This window comes from Podarcis pityusensis, assembly GCF_964106645.2.
Source record: "Podarcis pityusensis genome assembly, chromosome: 5".
Classification (NCBI taxonomy): domain Eukaryota; kingdom Metazoa; phylum Chordata; class Lepidosauria; order Squamata; family Lacertidae; genus Podarcis; species Podarcis pityusensis.
This window is the reverse complement of record NC_138032.1, coordinates 20,529,859-20,549,322: the sequence shown is the minus strand read 5'-3', so window position 1 is coordinate 20,549,322 and position 19,464 is coordinate 20,529,859. Positions and strand designations below refer to the sequence as shown.

The window sequence follows — 19,464 nt, the reverse complement described above, 5'->3', positions numbered from 1 at the left end:
GAGGAAGTCCAGTTTCATGAGTGGAATTTTGCTTGCACAATCCATTGTATTTTGAACAATTGTTAGGGGTGACCATGTTAGTTTGCTGCAGCACAAATGACAAAGAATTTTGTAGTAACTTGAAGACTAACATTTTTTTTATGTCATAGGCTTTTTTTTATCTGATGAGATGGACTGGGGCCCATGAAAACTTAGGCGATAATGCATTTGTGAATATTTTAGGCCAGGATAGGGCACCTGTGGCTCTCCTTGTGTTACTGAACTACAGTTTCCATTATTACTAACCATTGGCCATGCTGTCCAAGCTGAGGAGCCTTAAGAGTCCAGCAACATCTGGAGGGCCACAGGTTCCTCATCCCTGTTTGTTGTATGTTAAAATTATTTTTAGTACCTAATGTTGTTAATGTGAGCTGTTCTATTCTCTAATTGAAAATCCAAAATCTGATGATAATGATAATGATGATAATAATTGTCTTCTCTGGGTGACAACTACTTGCAACCGTAGGTCTGGCTGTTGGTTTATTGTGTTCTTAAGCTATATCCCCAGTGTGGTTTACGAAAGAGAATGAAATAATTAAAATGTAACCACAAAAAAATAAAATAAGATAGAAGACACGTGCATAAAAGAGGCGTAAAACAGCAAGATTCAAAATTGTTTGGGAAAAGAAAAAGGTCTTTGCCTGGCTCCAAAGGGACAATAAAATAGGTGCCAGTCACACCTCTTTGGCAATAGTTTTCATCGACATCATAGAGTAGCTGGACAGAGGAATGGTAGGAGGCTCCAGCTGTGGAACTCCCAAGGGACCATGAGTGGTCAAAGGGAGAAGAGGGTTGAATCCTGGGAGGAGGTCGTGTCAGAAACTGAAGAGGTAACAAGGTTTAGTGAGCAGGGAGAGTCTGTGATGGAGAGAAGTGCAGAATCAGAATCGGAGGCGGAAGCAGGAAAGGAGGGAGGCCAGTGTTAACTTCACTTTCTCTTTGTGATTTATTGTTGGCTGGCTCCCTGACACTTAGCTGGCATGACGGTCCTTACTTTGGTAGCTACTTGCCTCATCGCAGATGATGGGGGCATCTGCAAGAAGTCCTCTATTGAAGATACTGTATCAGGAGGCAGGGTGGGGTGGCAGCACTTACCTGGCCTCCTGTCAGTGGAGGCCTCTGCTGCTTGCCAGGAGGGAGAATGGGATAGGCAAGGCAGTGCAGAGGATGGTGCTGTAGAAATGCAATGATGGAGTCAATAGGTGTGTTTGCACAGTGCCGACCTCCCTGGACAAGTTGTATGAGGAAAAGTTGTATGAGGAAGGTGGTAAGGTGTGTGTGTGTGTGAGAGAGAGAGAGAGAGAGAGAGAGAAAGAGAATATCATATATCAATTTTAATTAATCTGTCAAATTTTTGAGTGCAAGTTTCTGTTGTGTGACTATACACATACACATTTATCATGTTATCAACTCTGTTCATGTATCTGAGGAACTTTATATTGCTTGTAAAAGCTTATGAAACTATAAACCAGTTTGTATTTAGGAGAGCGTGACATTTTTAGTTTAGAACTTATTTGTTAATTGGTTTCCCCAACTTGTTGCTGATTTGGATACATTCTAGTGGAACTACTGCTCGGCAAAAATATTTTATCTATTTATGCTTATGTCTCTCACCCCTCTTTTAATTGTAGGGTAGACATCTAGCCTTTCCGTTTCCCCAAATACCTCTGTGTGTTTGTGCCCGTGTGCTATTTAGAGAATCTTTGTGGCTTGGAAACTATGTAAGTGAGCTTAGTGAAAATGCTATTGACTAGCCATCTGGGCAACTGGAATTTATATTTAAAACAGTAAAAGACAAAACAACCAGAAATGTACAGTTCACTCACATTTTAAATTTTGCTTACCAAGGTATCAAACACGGTGATAATATGTACATAAAAAGTTAACTTGTATAACATTCCTTCTTGTTGCGTGAATGACAAACTCCTTTAATATAATTTTGAACACCTTGTGATGAAAAGCGCAACACATACAGATTTGTCTATAGACAATCAAAGTTGCATGAATACAGTTTCTCTTAATGCAAATTCCAAAGCAGCAACTAATGAACTAAGTCTACAAACACAGACCACCCAGTGCTCTTTTTCTATATACTTACCATGAACACCTCCCTTGTTCTCTTATAATGGCAATAGAATCCACCTGAGAAGTGCCAGAACAGAGTTCCAGCTGAAAAATGCCTTGGACCAGCCTCAAATCGAAGGTAGTTCGGTCTCCCATAAAGCACCGTAGTATTAATGGGCCATTATCTCTATGAAAGTCAAAGCCTTTCTCATCCTGTGGCGACTTGATAAGATCTGTAAACTTTGTGGCCACTTCTAGAAGCTATCATGACAAGTAAGCGTTAGTTCGTTAGTAAGTTAAAATAGTAGATTTACAATGACCTTGATTGTGTGTGAGTGGGAGGACACCTGTACTTCATATCTGAGTTAACCAGAGTGTCTGGAGGCAGTTGGAGGATGGATGGCAGCTAACAGATTGAGGTTGAATCCTAACAAGACAGAAGTACTGCTTTTGTTGGACAGGGTGTGGGCAGGTGTGGGGGACTCCCTGGTCCTGAATGAAGTAACTGTGCCCCTGAAGGACCAGGTGCACAGCCTGGGAGTCATTTTGGACTCAGAGCTGTCCATGGAGGTGCAGATCAATTCTGTGCCCCGGGCAGTTGTCTACCAGCTCCACCTGGTACGCAGGCTGAGACCCTACCTACTTGCAGACTGTCTCACCAGAGTGGTGCATGCTCTGGTTATCTCCCGCTTGGACTACTGCAATGCACTCTGTGTGGGACGACCTTTGAAGGTGACCCAGAAACTACAACTAATCTAGAATGCGGCAGCTAGACTGCTGACTGGGAGTGGCTGCCGGGACCATATAACACCGGTCCTGAAGGATCTTCATTGGCTCCTAGTGCATTTCTAAGCAGAATTCAAAGTGTTGGCGCTGACCTTTAAAGCCCCAAACCAGGGGTCGGCAAAGTTTTTGTGGCTTGGGCTGGTTCACGGTCCCGCAGATGCCACAGTGGGCCAGTGTGTGTGTGCACACGCATGCATGTACAAACGCCATTTCCGGCGCTCCTTCTGGTGCGGAGGAGGCATGCTCAGCTTCCCATTGGCTGCAGGAGCTTCCTGCAGCCAATGTGAAGCTGGTCAGAGTTGCGGAAGGCGGTCACCGCTCTGCTCCGCGCTGGTTTAGCACGGCGCACGAGAGCCAACCGAGTGGCGGTCAAACCGCTTGTGGCCCATGCCCTAAACAGCCTTGGCCCAGTATACCTGAAGGAGTGTCTCCTCCCGCATCGTTCAGCCAGGACACTGAGGTCCTCCTCTGAGGGTCTTCTGCTGGTCCCCTCACTGTGAGAAGTGAGGTTACAGGGAACCAGGCAGAAGGCCTTCTTAGTAGTGGCGCCCTCACTTCAGATGTCAAGGAAATAAACAACTCTCTGACTTTAAGAAGACAACTGAAGGCAGCCCTGTATCGGGAAGTTTTTAATGTTTGATGTTTTAGTATGTTCTGATATGCTGTGAGCTGCCCAGAGTGGCTGGGGAAACACAGCCAGATGGGTGGGGTATAAATATTATTATTATTATTATTATTATTATTATTATTAGATCAAAAGACATTCAGGAACAACATTGCTTACTATTTTTCACTAGGTAGCCTCAGGGATTCGTTTTAGAGAAAATTATCCATTTAATGAAAGTCTTATATAAATTTTTAGGTAATAGGTAAGCCTTTGCGGTTAGAAGATGTGGAGAATTTTGTGGAGATGTCACGAGAGTTCAAAATCTGGTACCAGTTGACACTGAAATAAATTCTAGTGTGTATGGATTATGAAGCTGGATAAACTTACCTCAGCTAGGACATTATGGTCTGGAATCAACTAACCTGGCACACTTGCGGAAGCCACAGAAGGACTCCCACGAGTGCAACAAGAGTTCCTCCCTTTCCTCTTCCCAGTGCCGCCCCCAAATCTGCTTTGGAGCATCAGGAGAACCCCCAGAACAGCTTGCATTGACAGAATGATGTTGAATTCCATGTTGACCCTTTATCTGAAAACCATGAGAAGATAGCAGTGTCTTCTTGATCATTGCGTTGCTTTGTAATATTTGTTATCTAATATTTAAGCTTCCCTTGAAAACTTTTCAGCTGATATTTATCAGGTTTATTGACGGATTTTTCAAATACCTTATTACATTATTATACCACTACAGTACGTTGCTGGCACTTCACCATGATTCCAAAAGCTGTCTTCTCTTAATATCTGAAAACACGTCTTCCTTTTATTTTGTGGATATAACATATGCAAAAATCCTGCTAAAAAGCAGAAAAATAATACCATATGTTAAATTGTTCAATAAGGATAATGGATCAGTCGTTAATGCTTTTATTTAATATAAAGTTTATGTTCAGCAATTGTTAACTTTATATTTAATGAGCAATAGTTTATTACATCTCTTTCATGTTAATGGTACTTACAGAACTCTCTTTTTTTCAAAAATTAAAACTTAGTAAAATCTTATTCCTTCAAATGTTTTGTTGTCTTTATGAGGCAGCTTAATAAAGTGGAAGTATTTGTTTAATATGATCCATTTTTTAAACATGCGTCTAATTCATTCTTCTGTGCCAAATGTTTTTAAAACAACAGACTGAGGACCTGAAGGAATAGAGGAAATGAATGGACACCAATGTGTCCAAATATCTCATTTTGCCTAAAAGCAAGTGCCGGCAGATAAATGCCCATAAAGGGATTTTTTTTCCTTAAGCCCCGTGGATTATTATTTTTTTGCAACTTTTTGTGTGAGTTAGAAATGAAAACCATTCATCTAGTGCCCCAAAGAACGGCCTTATTGAATGGAATAACAGTGTAATGTACCATTGAAGGCAGGATTGAAAGTGATTATCTTGTTAACTCTTGACAGTTACCGCCAGCTTGAAATAGAACTGGCAGGCTTGATTTGCAAATGAATTACAGCTTTTTCATTTTGTGCCAGGATCATCTTTTTATATTCTGATATGACAGATGCTATGTTCCCTGCTTTTGTTTCTCTTCAGTTTTATACTTGCAAATAAAAAACAAAAGATTATGATAGTAATTTTATTTGCATCTTTTCTCTAGGAGTTTATTCTTTGTGAGGAAGTTTTTAATCTTATATTTTACGTACATTTGTTTAAGAATACGTATTGTTACTGGCAGAATGAAATTCCATTAGTTTTAAGAACAATAGTAATTAGGTGAATGTAACACATACACATTCTGAAAATGGAAAATCAATTAGTCTTTTACACTTAAAATGTCAGTTTTAAGTGTAATCCACTGATGGTACTGCTTATTACTTGTGTCTGAACAAAACACCCAAGTATATCCCCACCACCACTGTTTTACAAAAAAATTGATACAGAAAGTCCATTTTTTTTACCTGCTTTACCCAACTTGTTTTATTCATCTGCCCATAAACACAGATGGTATGGTATCAGATAAAATAATTGCCAAACACTTCTTATATATACACCCCATGCTGGTTTATTGTGATGTGAATGAGCCCAGGGGAAGCTTCTTCTCATTCTCTTCTTCGGGAGGCAGTCGGAAGCCTTTGTTTCAGTTTTTAGTTAAATACAGTTTAACGTTACGTCTGAACACTAAACTGTTGTTAATCTTAACTGTGGTTTGTTGAAACAAACAACCCAGCTTCATTCCTTATGATACAAAGTTTGCTGTTTCATACAAATCAGAATTAAGATTAACCACAGTTTATCATGTTTGAGTGATATGTCAAGATGTTACTACTAATAAAAATGGAAGTGAAAACTTCTGAACTCCATGAGGCTGCATTGAATGCCGATGGGTGGGTGTGTTGGAGGGGGCGGAGCATACAAGCCCAAGGATTGCCTTGGTTTATTTGCATTATGACACAATTCCCTTTGTGACATCAGAGTGCAGCTATTGTACTTATTGAATGAAACAAAAACACCCCCCCCAATCTTTCATCCCTGGAATATTAGTGGTGAGTTTAATATAAAATTCCAATTTATGTCAAATACATGACAACTAGATTTGTGGATGTGTTGAATGTAGTAGATATCTGCAGAATATCTTGGACATTGTTGGGACCTTTTTTGAGAGTCATAAAGGGCACCAATAATGTAAATGATATTCTGTAGATGAGGTGGATGAATGCGCATTGGAAAGTGGATTCTGACTGTCCAAAATTTGCTTCCTGGTTGCTGCAATGCCAGTGAAGTTCCAGAGTCGTCCTCTGACCCTCTTTTTAAATTAAATGATAAGGTGAAGGACTAGATTTTCAGTGTAAACTTGAAAATCAACAAGTTCCTTTCCTTTAATACTTGCATCACAGGCAGATAGCTCCTTGTACTTTCTAGATGTCCAGTGTGTTCTCCTATTCTGTCTAGATAGGTGTGGCTTTCAGTTGTGTGTTGCCTGCTTCTTCAACATCCTTGCATTCAGGATGACTTTGCATTCAGGATGACTTCCTTCCAGGGTTATTTCTTTTTGTTATCATCATGTGCAGTGATTTATGCTTTTCTCATTTCGTTAGAGCTATTGCCTACATATAGAAATGCAATGAAATGAAATAACATCATTTACCTTCAACTTTGACCTAAGCCCCATCATAGTTTGCAAATGGTTATTTCATGAATAAGAGCAATAATTTGCACAGGTGTATATGGTACTATATAAAGGCCTTTTGTTGCAAGTTCCCTTACATGCCAGTGTTTGGTTTTGTCCTGTGGACCATAATTAAACATAGGATGTGGCTGATCTTTGTTAGGGCACTGTGGCAGGGTTGGTTTCACGTGTTTGGCAATGGACTGGGCAGATATGCCGAAGGTTAACTGTTAAGTAAACTTGTGGCTTTAGCTTTACAAAGTACTCTGCACTTTGGAAGGTTTCCTTCAGCCAGTCACTGAAATAGAGATCCATATTCATAGCCGTGAGGATTATAGTCATCATGACCATAGCTTGTTATTTCTGTACACAAATGCAGCTTATATTTCACAGCTGTGTATAAATGTGTGCATGCAAAGGCCAAGAGATAACAGTGATCAGAAATGACAAGGTTTTCTGCAGCAGTATTTCAGTGTTTAGGAGAATATTATACTTGGGTTTGCAGTATAACATGGTTACTACCATTGAATGAAGATGCTTATCCTTACTGTGATGAATTTGGAGATACACAAAAGGCATCATTTTACCATTGTTACTTTGCATTCCTTCTTTTATACACATGAAGTATTTCTTATAACAATTAAGCCACCTTCTGAATCACTATTATATATGAAATACTATTTTTATTGGGTTGTATTCAACTAAAACTTACTCAGCCTAGACCCATTGAAATGAATGAACTTAGTTATGTCCATTAATTTTTGTGGGTCTACTCTGAGTAGGACTAACATTGAATACCAGTCATAGTCTCTGGTTTACTGAACTGCATTTGCTAAGCCTAAATTGTTATAAATCATAGTATTTGTACACCCCTTAGCTGTATGTATCAATTTATATAAATATGAATCTATATTTAAGAATTCTGCATCTCTCACATACTTGCATATCTGTATGTTTATGGCTTGTGAATTAATGTTTTCAAGAACTGAATTTTACTTTTCCATGATGTTTTCTCAAGCAAGTTAATACTGCCTTTTGCAGTTATGCCAGATCTTTTAGTTTTCTGTACTATGCAGTTTTCTGTACTAAAACTGTACTATAACAGTTTTAAGCTATGATCCCGTGGAATTATTAATGTTCTGTTATAGGCTGTTGTGGACCTGGTGCAACCAGTTGAATGCAGTGGTTGCCTCTCTCTACATCCTATGGATTTTTATGAAATATCTCTTTGTTTTGTAAAGCCATGAACACATGCACATGAACAAAAGCATGAATATAGGATCTCTATGAAGGAAAATGAGAATAAACTATAACAAGCTTCAAAATATATTATAGCTGACATCTACATCCCAGCAAAATCAATCGAATGCTCCTATGCATTTAATGATACTGGGTTCTTACCCGCTGTATTTCAGTTTCTGAAAGCTTGAGAGACCAGTTTAGATACAGCCGGGGGTACAGTATAGTGAATTTGTAAAACCATTCTTTGTACAGAACTTACATATTGATGATTATATACATTAATGTTGGCAATTCTTTCTTTTACTGTCTGTTTTAAAGCAATTATCTGTGAGCAATAACAAAACTATTGTTCTTCTTGCTCAGTTACTTAGCCTGATTTTTAGTCACTTTTAGTGCTTTCTGGTTGTAAAAAGAATAATTTGTTGCATAGAAGTCTCACCATAGTTTATGATTCTTGAAAAGCACCAGAAACTGTTGTGACAACAGTTCCTGGGTAAGAGTGCAACACTAATTGTGTGATTATCTCAAGGATTAACACTTGGATCTTAAGAGCAACTCCGGCTCATAAGGGGCTGGATGCAATTTCTGCTTTTTTGTCTTTGAATGACAGACCCCATGCCCCAACACAAACTGCTTTTGAAGCTACCCTCATTTTTGAATGCACTTCTCCCATCCGGTGTAATAAAATGGTTTTTGACAAAATCTAAAGTCTCCTTGGATCTTGGTTCATGAGTCTTTATATTCTAGCCCCTGGCTACAAGTGTAAATTGTGTGCTAGCTAGGTTTTTACTAGATAATCTTCATTTGTTTAAGTTTCAAAATTACATATTCAGCTGCTCCAACAGGAAAAAAAGGCTCCCAAAACTGCTTGCAACTGCAAGCAGCTATATAATGTGGGAATCAAATTCATAGGGTTGGAAGGAAAGTTGTATTGAAAGTGACAGGTGCCACAAAGTTTATTTAGGACAACCTCAGATGTGTCTGTTAGTCTCATAATGTTTGCCTAATATATGTTCAGCTACAGCACTTCCTGCTTTAGAACCTTGTGTTACACCAATATTACTCTCTGTGCTCCTTCAACTACAAATTGGATGAACAGACAGTGACACTTTTTCAATATTATTACATTAAACCAAGTGGATTTTGATTGATAACCTAATATTCAACTAATGCAAAACATCAATCATGGCAAGTATATTAATTATTTAATATTGCAGTCTAATTCAGAAATCGATGTGCTGCATGAGGGGAAGGGAAACTCGCTGTTCCCAGAAGACTTAAGACAGGGAATGATTAAAAAAAAAAAGACCTGCTATACTCTCGTGTGTTAGCTCGATGCTAATCTTTATTCATTTGCCAATAATCTCTTCCCATTTTCCACTTCAGGACCATTTTATCAGTTTTGAGATCTATAATTGAATTAAGTCTGCTTTCAGCACAGAGCAAAAAGAGTTGCACAAATATTGATGAAGTCATGACAGGGACAGCACAGGAGACAGACCACTGAAGAGGACAGATTTGATGCCATTAGCTGGATGCTCCCTGTATCAGTGACCTAGGCCCTGCTTCCTAGCAATTAAGTTCATTAGGACCTTTGGCACCAAACAGTATAAATATAGGGCTTGAATTCTCTTTTAATAATGCATGATGTGGTAAAGTAACTTTCGATTATTATAATAAGGGTTTGAATCCAACTTTTTCTGTGATGATTTTTAAAAAATGTAAGTTAGGCAAGTACGCATATTTGCTTCAGGTTGGTTTTTTAGGGGGTGCCTGAATAAAAAGCTTTACTAAAATATATACTGAACCCTCTAGGATGTATTTAAATAACTGTACAGTTAGGATTGTGCCTGTATGGCACAGTTGTAATTTGCAGTTACTACTGTACTGTAATCACATATTTGAGTCAATCCAGTGCTGGAGTTTACTTATTGTAATTTGTCTGCGTGGCAAATCATGCCTATGTACATAGTCTAAGCCCAGCCCCTCATCCCTTCTCATCCACACGAAATGACACCCTTCAGTGCTATCTCTAGACCAGGCATGGCCAAACTTGGTCCTCCAGATGTTTTGGGGACTACAACTCCCATCATCCCTAGCTAACAGGACCAGTGGTCAGGGATGATGGGAATTGTAGTCCCAAAACATCTGGAGGGCCAAGTTTGGCCATGCCTGCTCTAGACCTTTTTATACCCTTTTCCCAGCCCTGTCTCTTTACCATACCCAAAATTTCTCTACTTTATGGCTGTGAAGATCAATTGAGTATTAGAAGTAAGGCTCCTTTCAGTCAGCTGTCCACCTGTTATGCCACTCAATATTTGGTAAGAGCTGTTTGACAGTGGTACAGTCTCCCACATGAGGTTGTGGACTCTCCTTTATTAGAGCTTTTTAAGCAGAGATTGAATGGCCAACTGTCACAAATGCTTTTGTTGAGATTCCTGCATTGCAGGGGGTTGGACTAAATGACCCTTTGGGTCCCCCTCCAAGTCTATGATTCTGTGATTCTATTCCCTGATGAACCTCCCTACTTAACCTTGAAACCAGCCTTGCCTGGATTAAGCGTCACCTCTAGTACTTCGCAGATTACAGAATCTCCACTGCTTCCTTGGAATCAGATCAAAAGGAGAAAGGGTTAGGTGGGATGGAGAGAAAGAACAACAAAGGGCACAAGAGGGAACTTTATTGGATACCATATGCCAATGGCCATAGCATCAACTTGCCATTCAGAAAGGCTCAGACTCGTGTAAAACAGTGCACCCAGAAACCATTATACTGTAGTTGATGACATAAAAAGCATCTCAGAGGGCCAGCAGAACCAACAGCAGAACCAACTCCTTGTGTACATCAAATTAGCTTCTTCTGTATGTACGTGTGTATCCATTCAGCTGGTATTAGAAATATGTAATTTGTAATAACTATTTTAGTTTGATGTTAACAATACTTAGTTTTGTTACAGTATACTTGGGTAGGAAACGCAAATATATGCCTTAGTATACCTTCCTCGCTGCATTTGTCTTGTCACTCAATTAAATAAATCATCATCCATTAATATTATGCATTTTAGTTGATTAACGTGCAAATTTATACAAATTGAATCTGAATATAACAATAGTGCTGAAGAAGAAAAAAAGAATTTTACTTTTGTTCTTAGATGATGGAAATGTTTCCTTCTGATATAAATTGATGGTTTTCTGACTAACTCATAATGATGAAAAAAATGGAATTGTGCAAGACTGCCATTCTGCCATTTATTGTATTTATATTTTCTTATAATTATATTATTATTATTTAAACAATTCATATATTAAAACAAACATACTCAGAAGACGGTATGACTTTCTCTTCTTTTTCAACTTTCCAAGTTGCACATAAATAATTGCAGACAAAGGTTTGGCATCTATTTATAACTTTTTGTTCTTCTGTTACAGGGATGCTGGAAACATCAAAGCTGGATTAGAACATCTGGTAGGTTCTAATTTTCTCTTGAATATTTGCATCATCTTTGATATCTGCATTCCAAATGAACACTTTTGAATGAGCTTTGAATACCTTGAATTGAGAAAGTCAACCATTTCCCAGAGGGTCAGCTTACTGTTATTATGTGAAGGCACTTACATTTTCATTTATCTTACGTTTCAAGGGATTTTAATTTTTTTAAATTACTTTTTTTTTTTGATGTAGAGATGAAATGAAATGGACTGTAATCCTTGGATTGATGATTGCCTTAATTATAAACAAAAAGTTGTTTGGTGTTGGATTTTTGGCATATCCTGATCTGAGAACAGTAAACTTGTACTTTAAAACACATTCAAATTTTGCATGCATAAATATGGCATTTCAGTAATTTGAGATCTCTGAAATAAGTACGCAGCTTTGTTTTAACAATGCCTTTATATTATGAATTGTGTTGACATTTAAATTCTATTAAGTTCTAAGATATACAGTACACAGAATTCAAATTATTTAAGTAAGCATATTGTAATTGTGAGTAAAAGCTTAGTGTTAAATACAGTTATATTGTTGTCAGACAGAAAAAAAGCTTATCTCCTGAGTTTACGCCCATAAGACTCAGAAACATGAGGAGTTAGGAATCTAATGTTGTTTATTGCAAAGCAATAGGTTACAGCCGGATTGTTCCGCAAAACTGCAACCCCGCCTGGTTTTCCAGGCAGTGGTATTTATAAAATTTCAAACAAAGCATTTCAAGTTCCACCAAGCATATACATCCTTACCTCATTTCATGTTTAATACACATGTGGAATTAGCACTGGCAGTTTCGGCTGTTTTAAGTTCTGATTCCCACTGTGTTCTGTTACATTGTGTTAGTGTGCATATTGGGAACCTGTGTTACGTGTAGCCAATTGCACCATGTAGCAATGGGGGGGGGGCAACTTGCAAAAGCATCAGTTTCATAAAGTAACAGGCTACCATACCTTCTCTATTAGAAGCACACTCAAGGATTTATAGGGGTACACATTATCACATTTATTGTGGTCCTTTGGGCCACTGCCACACTATCACAAGTTTGATATATATCACATGTAATATGTTAACAGTTATTATAACAATGTTACATTTTAATGACTACTTGGATCCAAAGAACCTTAGCCAGAGTTCCTTTCAGACAACTGGACTTTCTTGTCCACTTATCACTTCAGCCCCTTGTGCCTTATTAAAATAAACTTCTGAGGGGCAGGGGACCCTCAAGAATTCTTTGTAAAGTTGTGCAGAAATTATTCTGTTTGTGTGCCTGAGAGACAGAGAGAAACTTGATGGATATATGAGCTAGCCCTGCTACCTTAAACTAGTTGAAGTGCCTTCTGTTTGACCAAGAGGCTTTTTGGATCCAAGTTAATTTTCCTGGCTTTTTGTTAAAATTAAAGATCCATTTTGTTTGTGTGCGAGTTTTCTCCCCCATTCAGTGTATAACCTGATGTGGATGATTTATTTGTTTTATATCCTACCCTTTTCCCTGAAGTAGCCCAGGGTGTCAGATGCCACAATAAAAAAACATAGTTTAAACAACAGCTAAAAACCTTAAAAATTTTTTTTAAAAAAAATACAGTCTCAACCAGTGATTTCGGGGTTGACAGGAATAGTGTATTCTAGCCATCAAATGCCAGGGTAAACAGGAATGCTTTTAAATTTCTTCTTAAAGTCAATAATGAGGAAGACAGGTGGAACTCAATCAGGAGTGCATTCCACAAGTTGGAAACTACCATTGAAAAAACCCTGCCATCCAGGCAGCCCCTATTGATAATCAGGACTTCCTTGCTGATTGTAGGGTCCAAGAGAAGGCGCTGTTTTAGTTACTTGGGTTCCAAGCCAGTTAGAGCTTATGCTAGTACCGCAAGCCCACAACTTACTCAGAGGTTATATTCTGGGGATTGCTCATAAAACCAAAATCGTGTATAGTTGAAACACATTGGGTGCAATAGATGGTGGGATTGCCAAAGTCTTTTTCCTGGAATGCCCAGTTCCTTAAAAAACAAAACAAAACTTATTTTGCCAAGCTCTTGAAGCTGAATGCACACAAGTTAATGTGCATAAGCTGTGGGCTTACTGTACTAACACCTTGAATTTGGCTCAAGAGCTCACTGCCAGCCAGTGCAGTGCTTTCAGGACCATTGATGCATTGTTCTATCGGGCGGTGCCCCCACTTACCAGCCTAGTAGCCTCATTCTGGACTAGCTGCAGCCTCTGGACCATCATCAAGGGCAAGCTCACATATAGCACATTACAGTAGTCCAGATGGGAGGTCATCAGAGCATGGGCAACTGAAATTAGTACAGTGAATGCTTTATATTGGTTCAGTTTTCCAATGTAGCTGGTATTTCTCCGTGTTAACACTATTTTTTTAAGCCTTTGGTGTTCCTCCTTTACCAGTTTTTAAACCACCACTTTCACTCTCTCAGTGTGCCTCCCTTCTCACTCCCATGCCACTGCTATTGTCCAACCTGACTTCTCTTTTGCTCCTCTATCACCCTGACTTCAGGCAAATCCAGGGTTGTGATGAGGCATTCTGAAACCTCCATCGGGGGCTGTACTAGTGCAAATATAATATAGGGAGAAACATTAATGAAATTACCTAAAAAATACTTGGCTTCAGAAAGTCTTGGACAGTTGTCTTGCAATATAGAATGCTGATTTATAGCTTTTAAAAAGGTTTTATTTATGATTTTACAGTATACAAACATAAGTGCTCATACATTGGATTTTTGTCAAGAAGAACAATAACATGTACCCATTATTAACCTTCCCCTTTCCCCCTTGAAAGTGTGAGGTGACCAACATTAACTAGTTTACTAGTTTGCATTTTTGTTTGTTGAGAATATATGGGGAAATGCCTTTTATGTAAGGGTAAAGTTGACTACTGTAAAGTAGGAAATTATATAACAGTAGTAAATTATATAATTTTGTTTATTTTAGAATAGAAATAGAAATACTTTATTGTCACTGTACCACTTATTTACAGTGAGATTAAACGAGCCCCCCTCCCCCCCACAATCTCTCAGTCCTTGTTACACTCTGTGTGCTGTCGTACGACCACAAACCCCGAATGTCAGCCGCAATGTTGCTGTCTTCCATTCAGCAGCCTCACGGCCCACAGGTAGAAACTGTTCTTTAACCTGTTGGTGCGGCTTATCCTGCCCAAGGGCAGGAGATTAAAAAGGTGCTGGCCAGGGTGTGAGTCATACCTGAGAATGTTCCTCGCTCTTCTGAGGCAATGGTCTCCTGTGATAACATCTAGCAGACTCAGGGGACAGCCCATCATATTGTGTGCTGTCTTCACCACACTCTGTAGGGACTTTCTGTCCATGGCTGTCAAACCAGCATACCACACCGTAATATAGTATGAGACAACACTTTCTATCATGGACCGATAGAAGGAAATCATCAGTTGCTGTCTAACATTGTTCTTTTGCAAGACCCTAAGGAAATGAAGTCTCTGTTGGGCCTTCCTAACCACCTGGGCTGTATTGACCTTCCAAGTAAGGTCTTCACTAAGATGGACTCCCAGGAATTTAAAGGAAGAGACTCTCTCCACACAGCCCCCCCTATATTCAACGGGGCTAGCTCCCCTATCTTCCTCCGAAAGTTCGACACTATCTCCTTTGTCTTGCCAATGTTTAGGTGCAGATTGTTCTCTGAGCACCATGTGGATACCTTTTGAACCTCCCCCCGTATGCAGATCCGTCTCCGCCTGTAATTAAACCCATTATGGTGGTCTCATCAGCAAACTTAATAATTGCAGTAGATGGTTCGGATGAAATGCAATCATATGTATACAATGAATATAGGTATTGACTTAGCATGCATCCCTGTGGGGTGCCAGTGCTGAGCTTCAGGAAGGTAGATGTAACAGGCCCAATCCTCCCTATTTGTGTCCGATCTCTCAGAAAGTCTTTAATCCAATCACAGATGTTAGAGGAAAGGTCCAGGTCCCTTAACTTTCCGATGAGAATGTCCGGAAGGATGGTATTGAAAGCTGAGCTATAATCAATAAACAGCATTCTGACATAATTACATGGTCTCTCCTGATGACTTGCTGCAAGGTGAAAAGTTGTAGCAATGGCATCATCTGTTGACCTATTTCTCCTATAGGCGAACTGGTGTTTATCCAAGTCCGGTGGAAAACGTGTTCTAAGGTGTTGAAGGACCAATCTCTTGAAGCATTTCATCACTACAGATGTTAATGCAATGGGTCTATAGTCATTTAGGCAGTTAATTGCTGTTTTCTTTGGGACTGGGATAATGGTGGCCGCTTTCAAACATGATGGAACACAAGCGGTTTGCAGAGAGATGTTAAAAATCCTCGTCAAGACCCCTGCTAATCGATCGGCGCAATTTTTTTACCACTATTCCCAGCACCCCATCTGGGCCAGCAGCTTTGCTGGGATTCACAGCCCGCAATGCAGCTTTCACTTGATGGTCATATAGACCTGTTAACTCAAATGTAAATGAATCATTTACATTACTGTAAATTAGATTCTGTTACTTTTGTAAAATAACAGAAAACTGGAGACTTTCAAATGCCACTGTAGTATCATAAGTTTACTTTGGGAAGATGTTTCTGATGTGTTTTTTTGACAAAAAAAAGTGAAGGAAAAAAAGTTCTTTTTTTAAGAAAAAAAAAGTTCTGACATTGGAGAATTGGTCTTCTGTCATGAGCACTTGGGAGATAAAGCTTCTATTGTGATTTCAGACTATTGCTCCTCAAGTGTAAAGAATCACTTAGACAAGTCATTGGGAGTGTTGTATCAGCAATGGGCCTTAGAGATGAAGAGTTATAATTAAATTTTTAAGAATAAGATTGAAAACAATTGAATTTGAGTGATACTAAGATTAGCTAAGGTATTATCCTTCAACTGTAGTAGATATTCCTGGTTAGTTCTTTACCTCTATATTTTTCTCTGTTAATAACAGTTGAGCCATACCTTTTTCTAAATGGAAAAATTGATCTCCTTCAACCTCTCCTAGTCTGACATTTTAGAACAATGACCGACTTGTCCTTGTGGTCAAGAAAAGAAATTTCACCATTTCAGGAGTGGCAGACTGTCATTAATAGCTTATTAGCCCTTGAGTGATTTGTGTATAGTCACTGCCTTTCAGCAATGTAGACATTCCTCTTGTAACATGTTAATCAATAACCACCAAGATGGGCTGCTGGGCAACATGCTTCATGTATCTTGGCCAGTAAAAGTATTCATGAGCGTCACTGCTACTGGAACAGGTAGGATTGGTCAACCCATGCACTCATGGCCCTATAAACTTCTTCCTGGGTTTTTGTATGTATTATATGATTTTTATTTGTGTATATGGCTTTTGTTCAATTGGTATGTTTTGGGCATTATCCTGGATGGAAATCCTAGGTAGATAATAAAGACACCCTCCACTTCCTTTAGATTAATCATTGTCAAAGAAAGGAAACCTGAGATCTTAGAGCACTCTTGAAAGAAGTTTAAGCTTTGGTGAGCCTCCAAGAAGCAGACAGCAAGTTATAGGGGCAACCCAAAGCAGCATTTTATCTATTAATTTCTTATAGTGGGAATAATCCAGTGAAGTGCTTCTGCTAGCACAAGGAGGTTTCTTCTGCTCATGCACCCCTTAAATCTGTTCTGGGGTTTTCTGCAATCCTCTGGAGCAAATTTGGGGAAGGCACAGAGAGAGAGAAGGAGGGAGAAGTTCCACTGTGCAAGAAGTAGCACTTTGCTGGCTACTGTCCAATTAAAGCAATTCTTAATTAAAACTAAAAATACCTGACTACAGCATTGAATGAAATATATGAGAATTATGGATATCAAGTCCCAATTAAAACAAAATTAGAGCTCTTGAATATAAAGAAAAAACATTTTTGTGATATAAAAGGAACTCTTGTGTATCAGCATTTGGAAGAAGGAAGAAAATGTTTTTGGAAAAAATAGGATTTTTTTCAATATAAAATGTAATTTGGCATAAAAAGATGTTAAGAAAATTAGGCACTAATTTTCTAATAAGGTAATTATTTAGCAAACAGCATCATTACATGTTAAAATTGTTTAATTTATTTATTTATGAATCTCTTACATTCTTGGCTATCCCTACCACATACAGTCAATGCATTTTTATACCCCAAGCAAACTGCTCGCATGAATTATTGAAATAGTCATTAGATGTTGTTTGCAATGTTAATGTGCACAAATAATTTTATTTAGTAGATCTTTTATAGATTTTGTTTGAATATGGTGTTGCTGTTGTATTATACCGGCTAGGTCTCTTGGAGTTCACTGGAATAATAACAGCATTTCCAATGCCGTATAGTAACTTTTAAAAAACAATGTGATGCCTAGAGACGCTCAGCTTCATTTAATTGCCCTTATTGAGATTAATAAGTGGTCTGTTCCATATCCCACTTAAGTCAAACCGCTTGATTTTAGTCAGTTACCAGTGGTTTTAATAGCAATGAAGTGGTTTTAATAATTGTATTTCAGTCTATTGTTATTATTTTATTTATTTAAAACATTAGTGTTCCTTTACAATATGGAACAAATGCAAATATCCAGTTGCTAAAATCAGCAAAAGATATTATAGAAAACAATTCCCTAGAACTTGACTATTTTTTATGGGAAATGGTCTACATGTTTGGTTATTTCAGGGGGTTGGACTTGGTGAACTTTGTGGGTACCTTCCAACCCTACATTTCTTAAGATTCTCTGATTCCATTATAGGCAGCATCTGACCTGATATCATATAGTGGAGGTTCCTGGAACATGAAACAAAAACACTGAGGGAGCTTGGGCCCAAGAGAAAGCAGTCTGTGAGATATGTAGGTCCCAGGATGTGGTTTTGAGTTAGTTTGTTTCAAACAAACCTATACTTAGCGTTAACTGCAAATTAGACACCTTCCAAAATTAAGAAAACGTACTAATAACACTAATAGTAATAACTAAAACAGATTGCAGCTGGAAATAATCATCATCATGATCATCATCATCTTTGTAAGTATAACGTGTGTTAAAGTTAATAGGTAACTAATCCATGTGTAAAAGGTAAAAAGGTAAAGGGACCCCTGACCATTAGGTCCAGTTGTGGCTGGCTCTGGGGTTGCGGTACTCATCTCGCTTTATTGGCCGAGGGAGCTGGCGTACAGCTTCCGGGTCATGTGGCCAGCATGACTAAGCCGCTTCTGGCGAACCAGAGCAGCACACGGAAACGCCGTTTACCTTCCCGCCGGAGCGGTACCTATTTATCTACTTGCACTTTGACGTGCTTTCTGCGAATTGCCACTCCCTTTCTCGCACCATAGGGAGTCTGTGGCCCTCCAGTCAGTGGCCTCCAATTCCCATCTGCCCCAGTCAGGAATGATGGGAGTTTTAGTCTAGCGACATCTGGAGAGTTACAGGGTCCCTGCTGTAAAGGATATTCAAGTGGTCATGCTAGTCCTCACCCCAAGCTACATAGTTATACATCACTTGCTTTTTCACCACTTGATTGAATGATTATGCAGCACCTGATTGCAGCTGCAGGTGTTTCCTGAATGAAGGGCTTTGTATTCAGAGTGATGTGGTAGCTCATTCACACGTGCATCTTGCAGTTATCAAGTGATGGGCAGCCATGTATGAACCAGCACCCTGAATAAGACATACTCTGTCAGAAAACTGTCACTGGCAGAAAAGATACCTCCAATTTTTAATACAGTAACTTTGAAACCAAGAGCATCTTATCATTCAAGTACAGCTAATACCTTCCACTCGGGTCTGTTGTTTCCTTGAAGCAGCTGGATCCTGCTCACACACACACACACACACACACACTCTCTCTATATAAATTTCTTTTTATTTCAAGGAAGCTTCTGTCATGGAGAGAATTGTAAGTTGTCATATGTAATTGGCTAGCATGAATCCCGGGGTTCGGAAACCACTTGCACCCGCCTCTTTCAGTGTTTTGTAATACACACCCGTCTGTTATGCTCACTATATTCCTGAGAGGCTAAGTTGAGGAGCCACCCTGTTAAGCCTTCTCAATATATTTATTTGGTTTTGCTTTTATAGTTGGATTACAAAATCATTGTCCATTGTGCTAAT

General features: G+C 38.9%; 1 protein-coding gene across 3 annotated transcripts in view; it reads left to right on the top strand.

Annotated features, from left to right (window-relative positions):
- RSRC1 (arginine and serine rich coiled-coil 1) overlaps positions 1 to 19,464 on the top strand; it is a 161,430-nt gene that overhangs the window by 53,964 nt on the left and 88,002 nt on the right. For all 3 annotated transcript variants that reach the window (XM_081008255.1, XM_081008253.1, XM_081008254.1), the window contains exon 5: positions 11,329 to 11,365. In XM_081008255.1, coding sequence (XP_080864381.1) covers positions 11,329 to 11,365 — 37 coding nt within the window. The remainder of the gene's footprint in view (positions 1 to 11,328; positions 11,366 to 19,464) is intronic.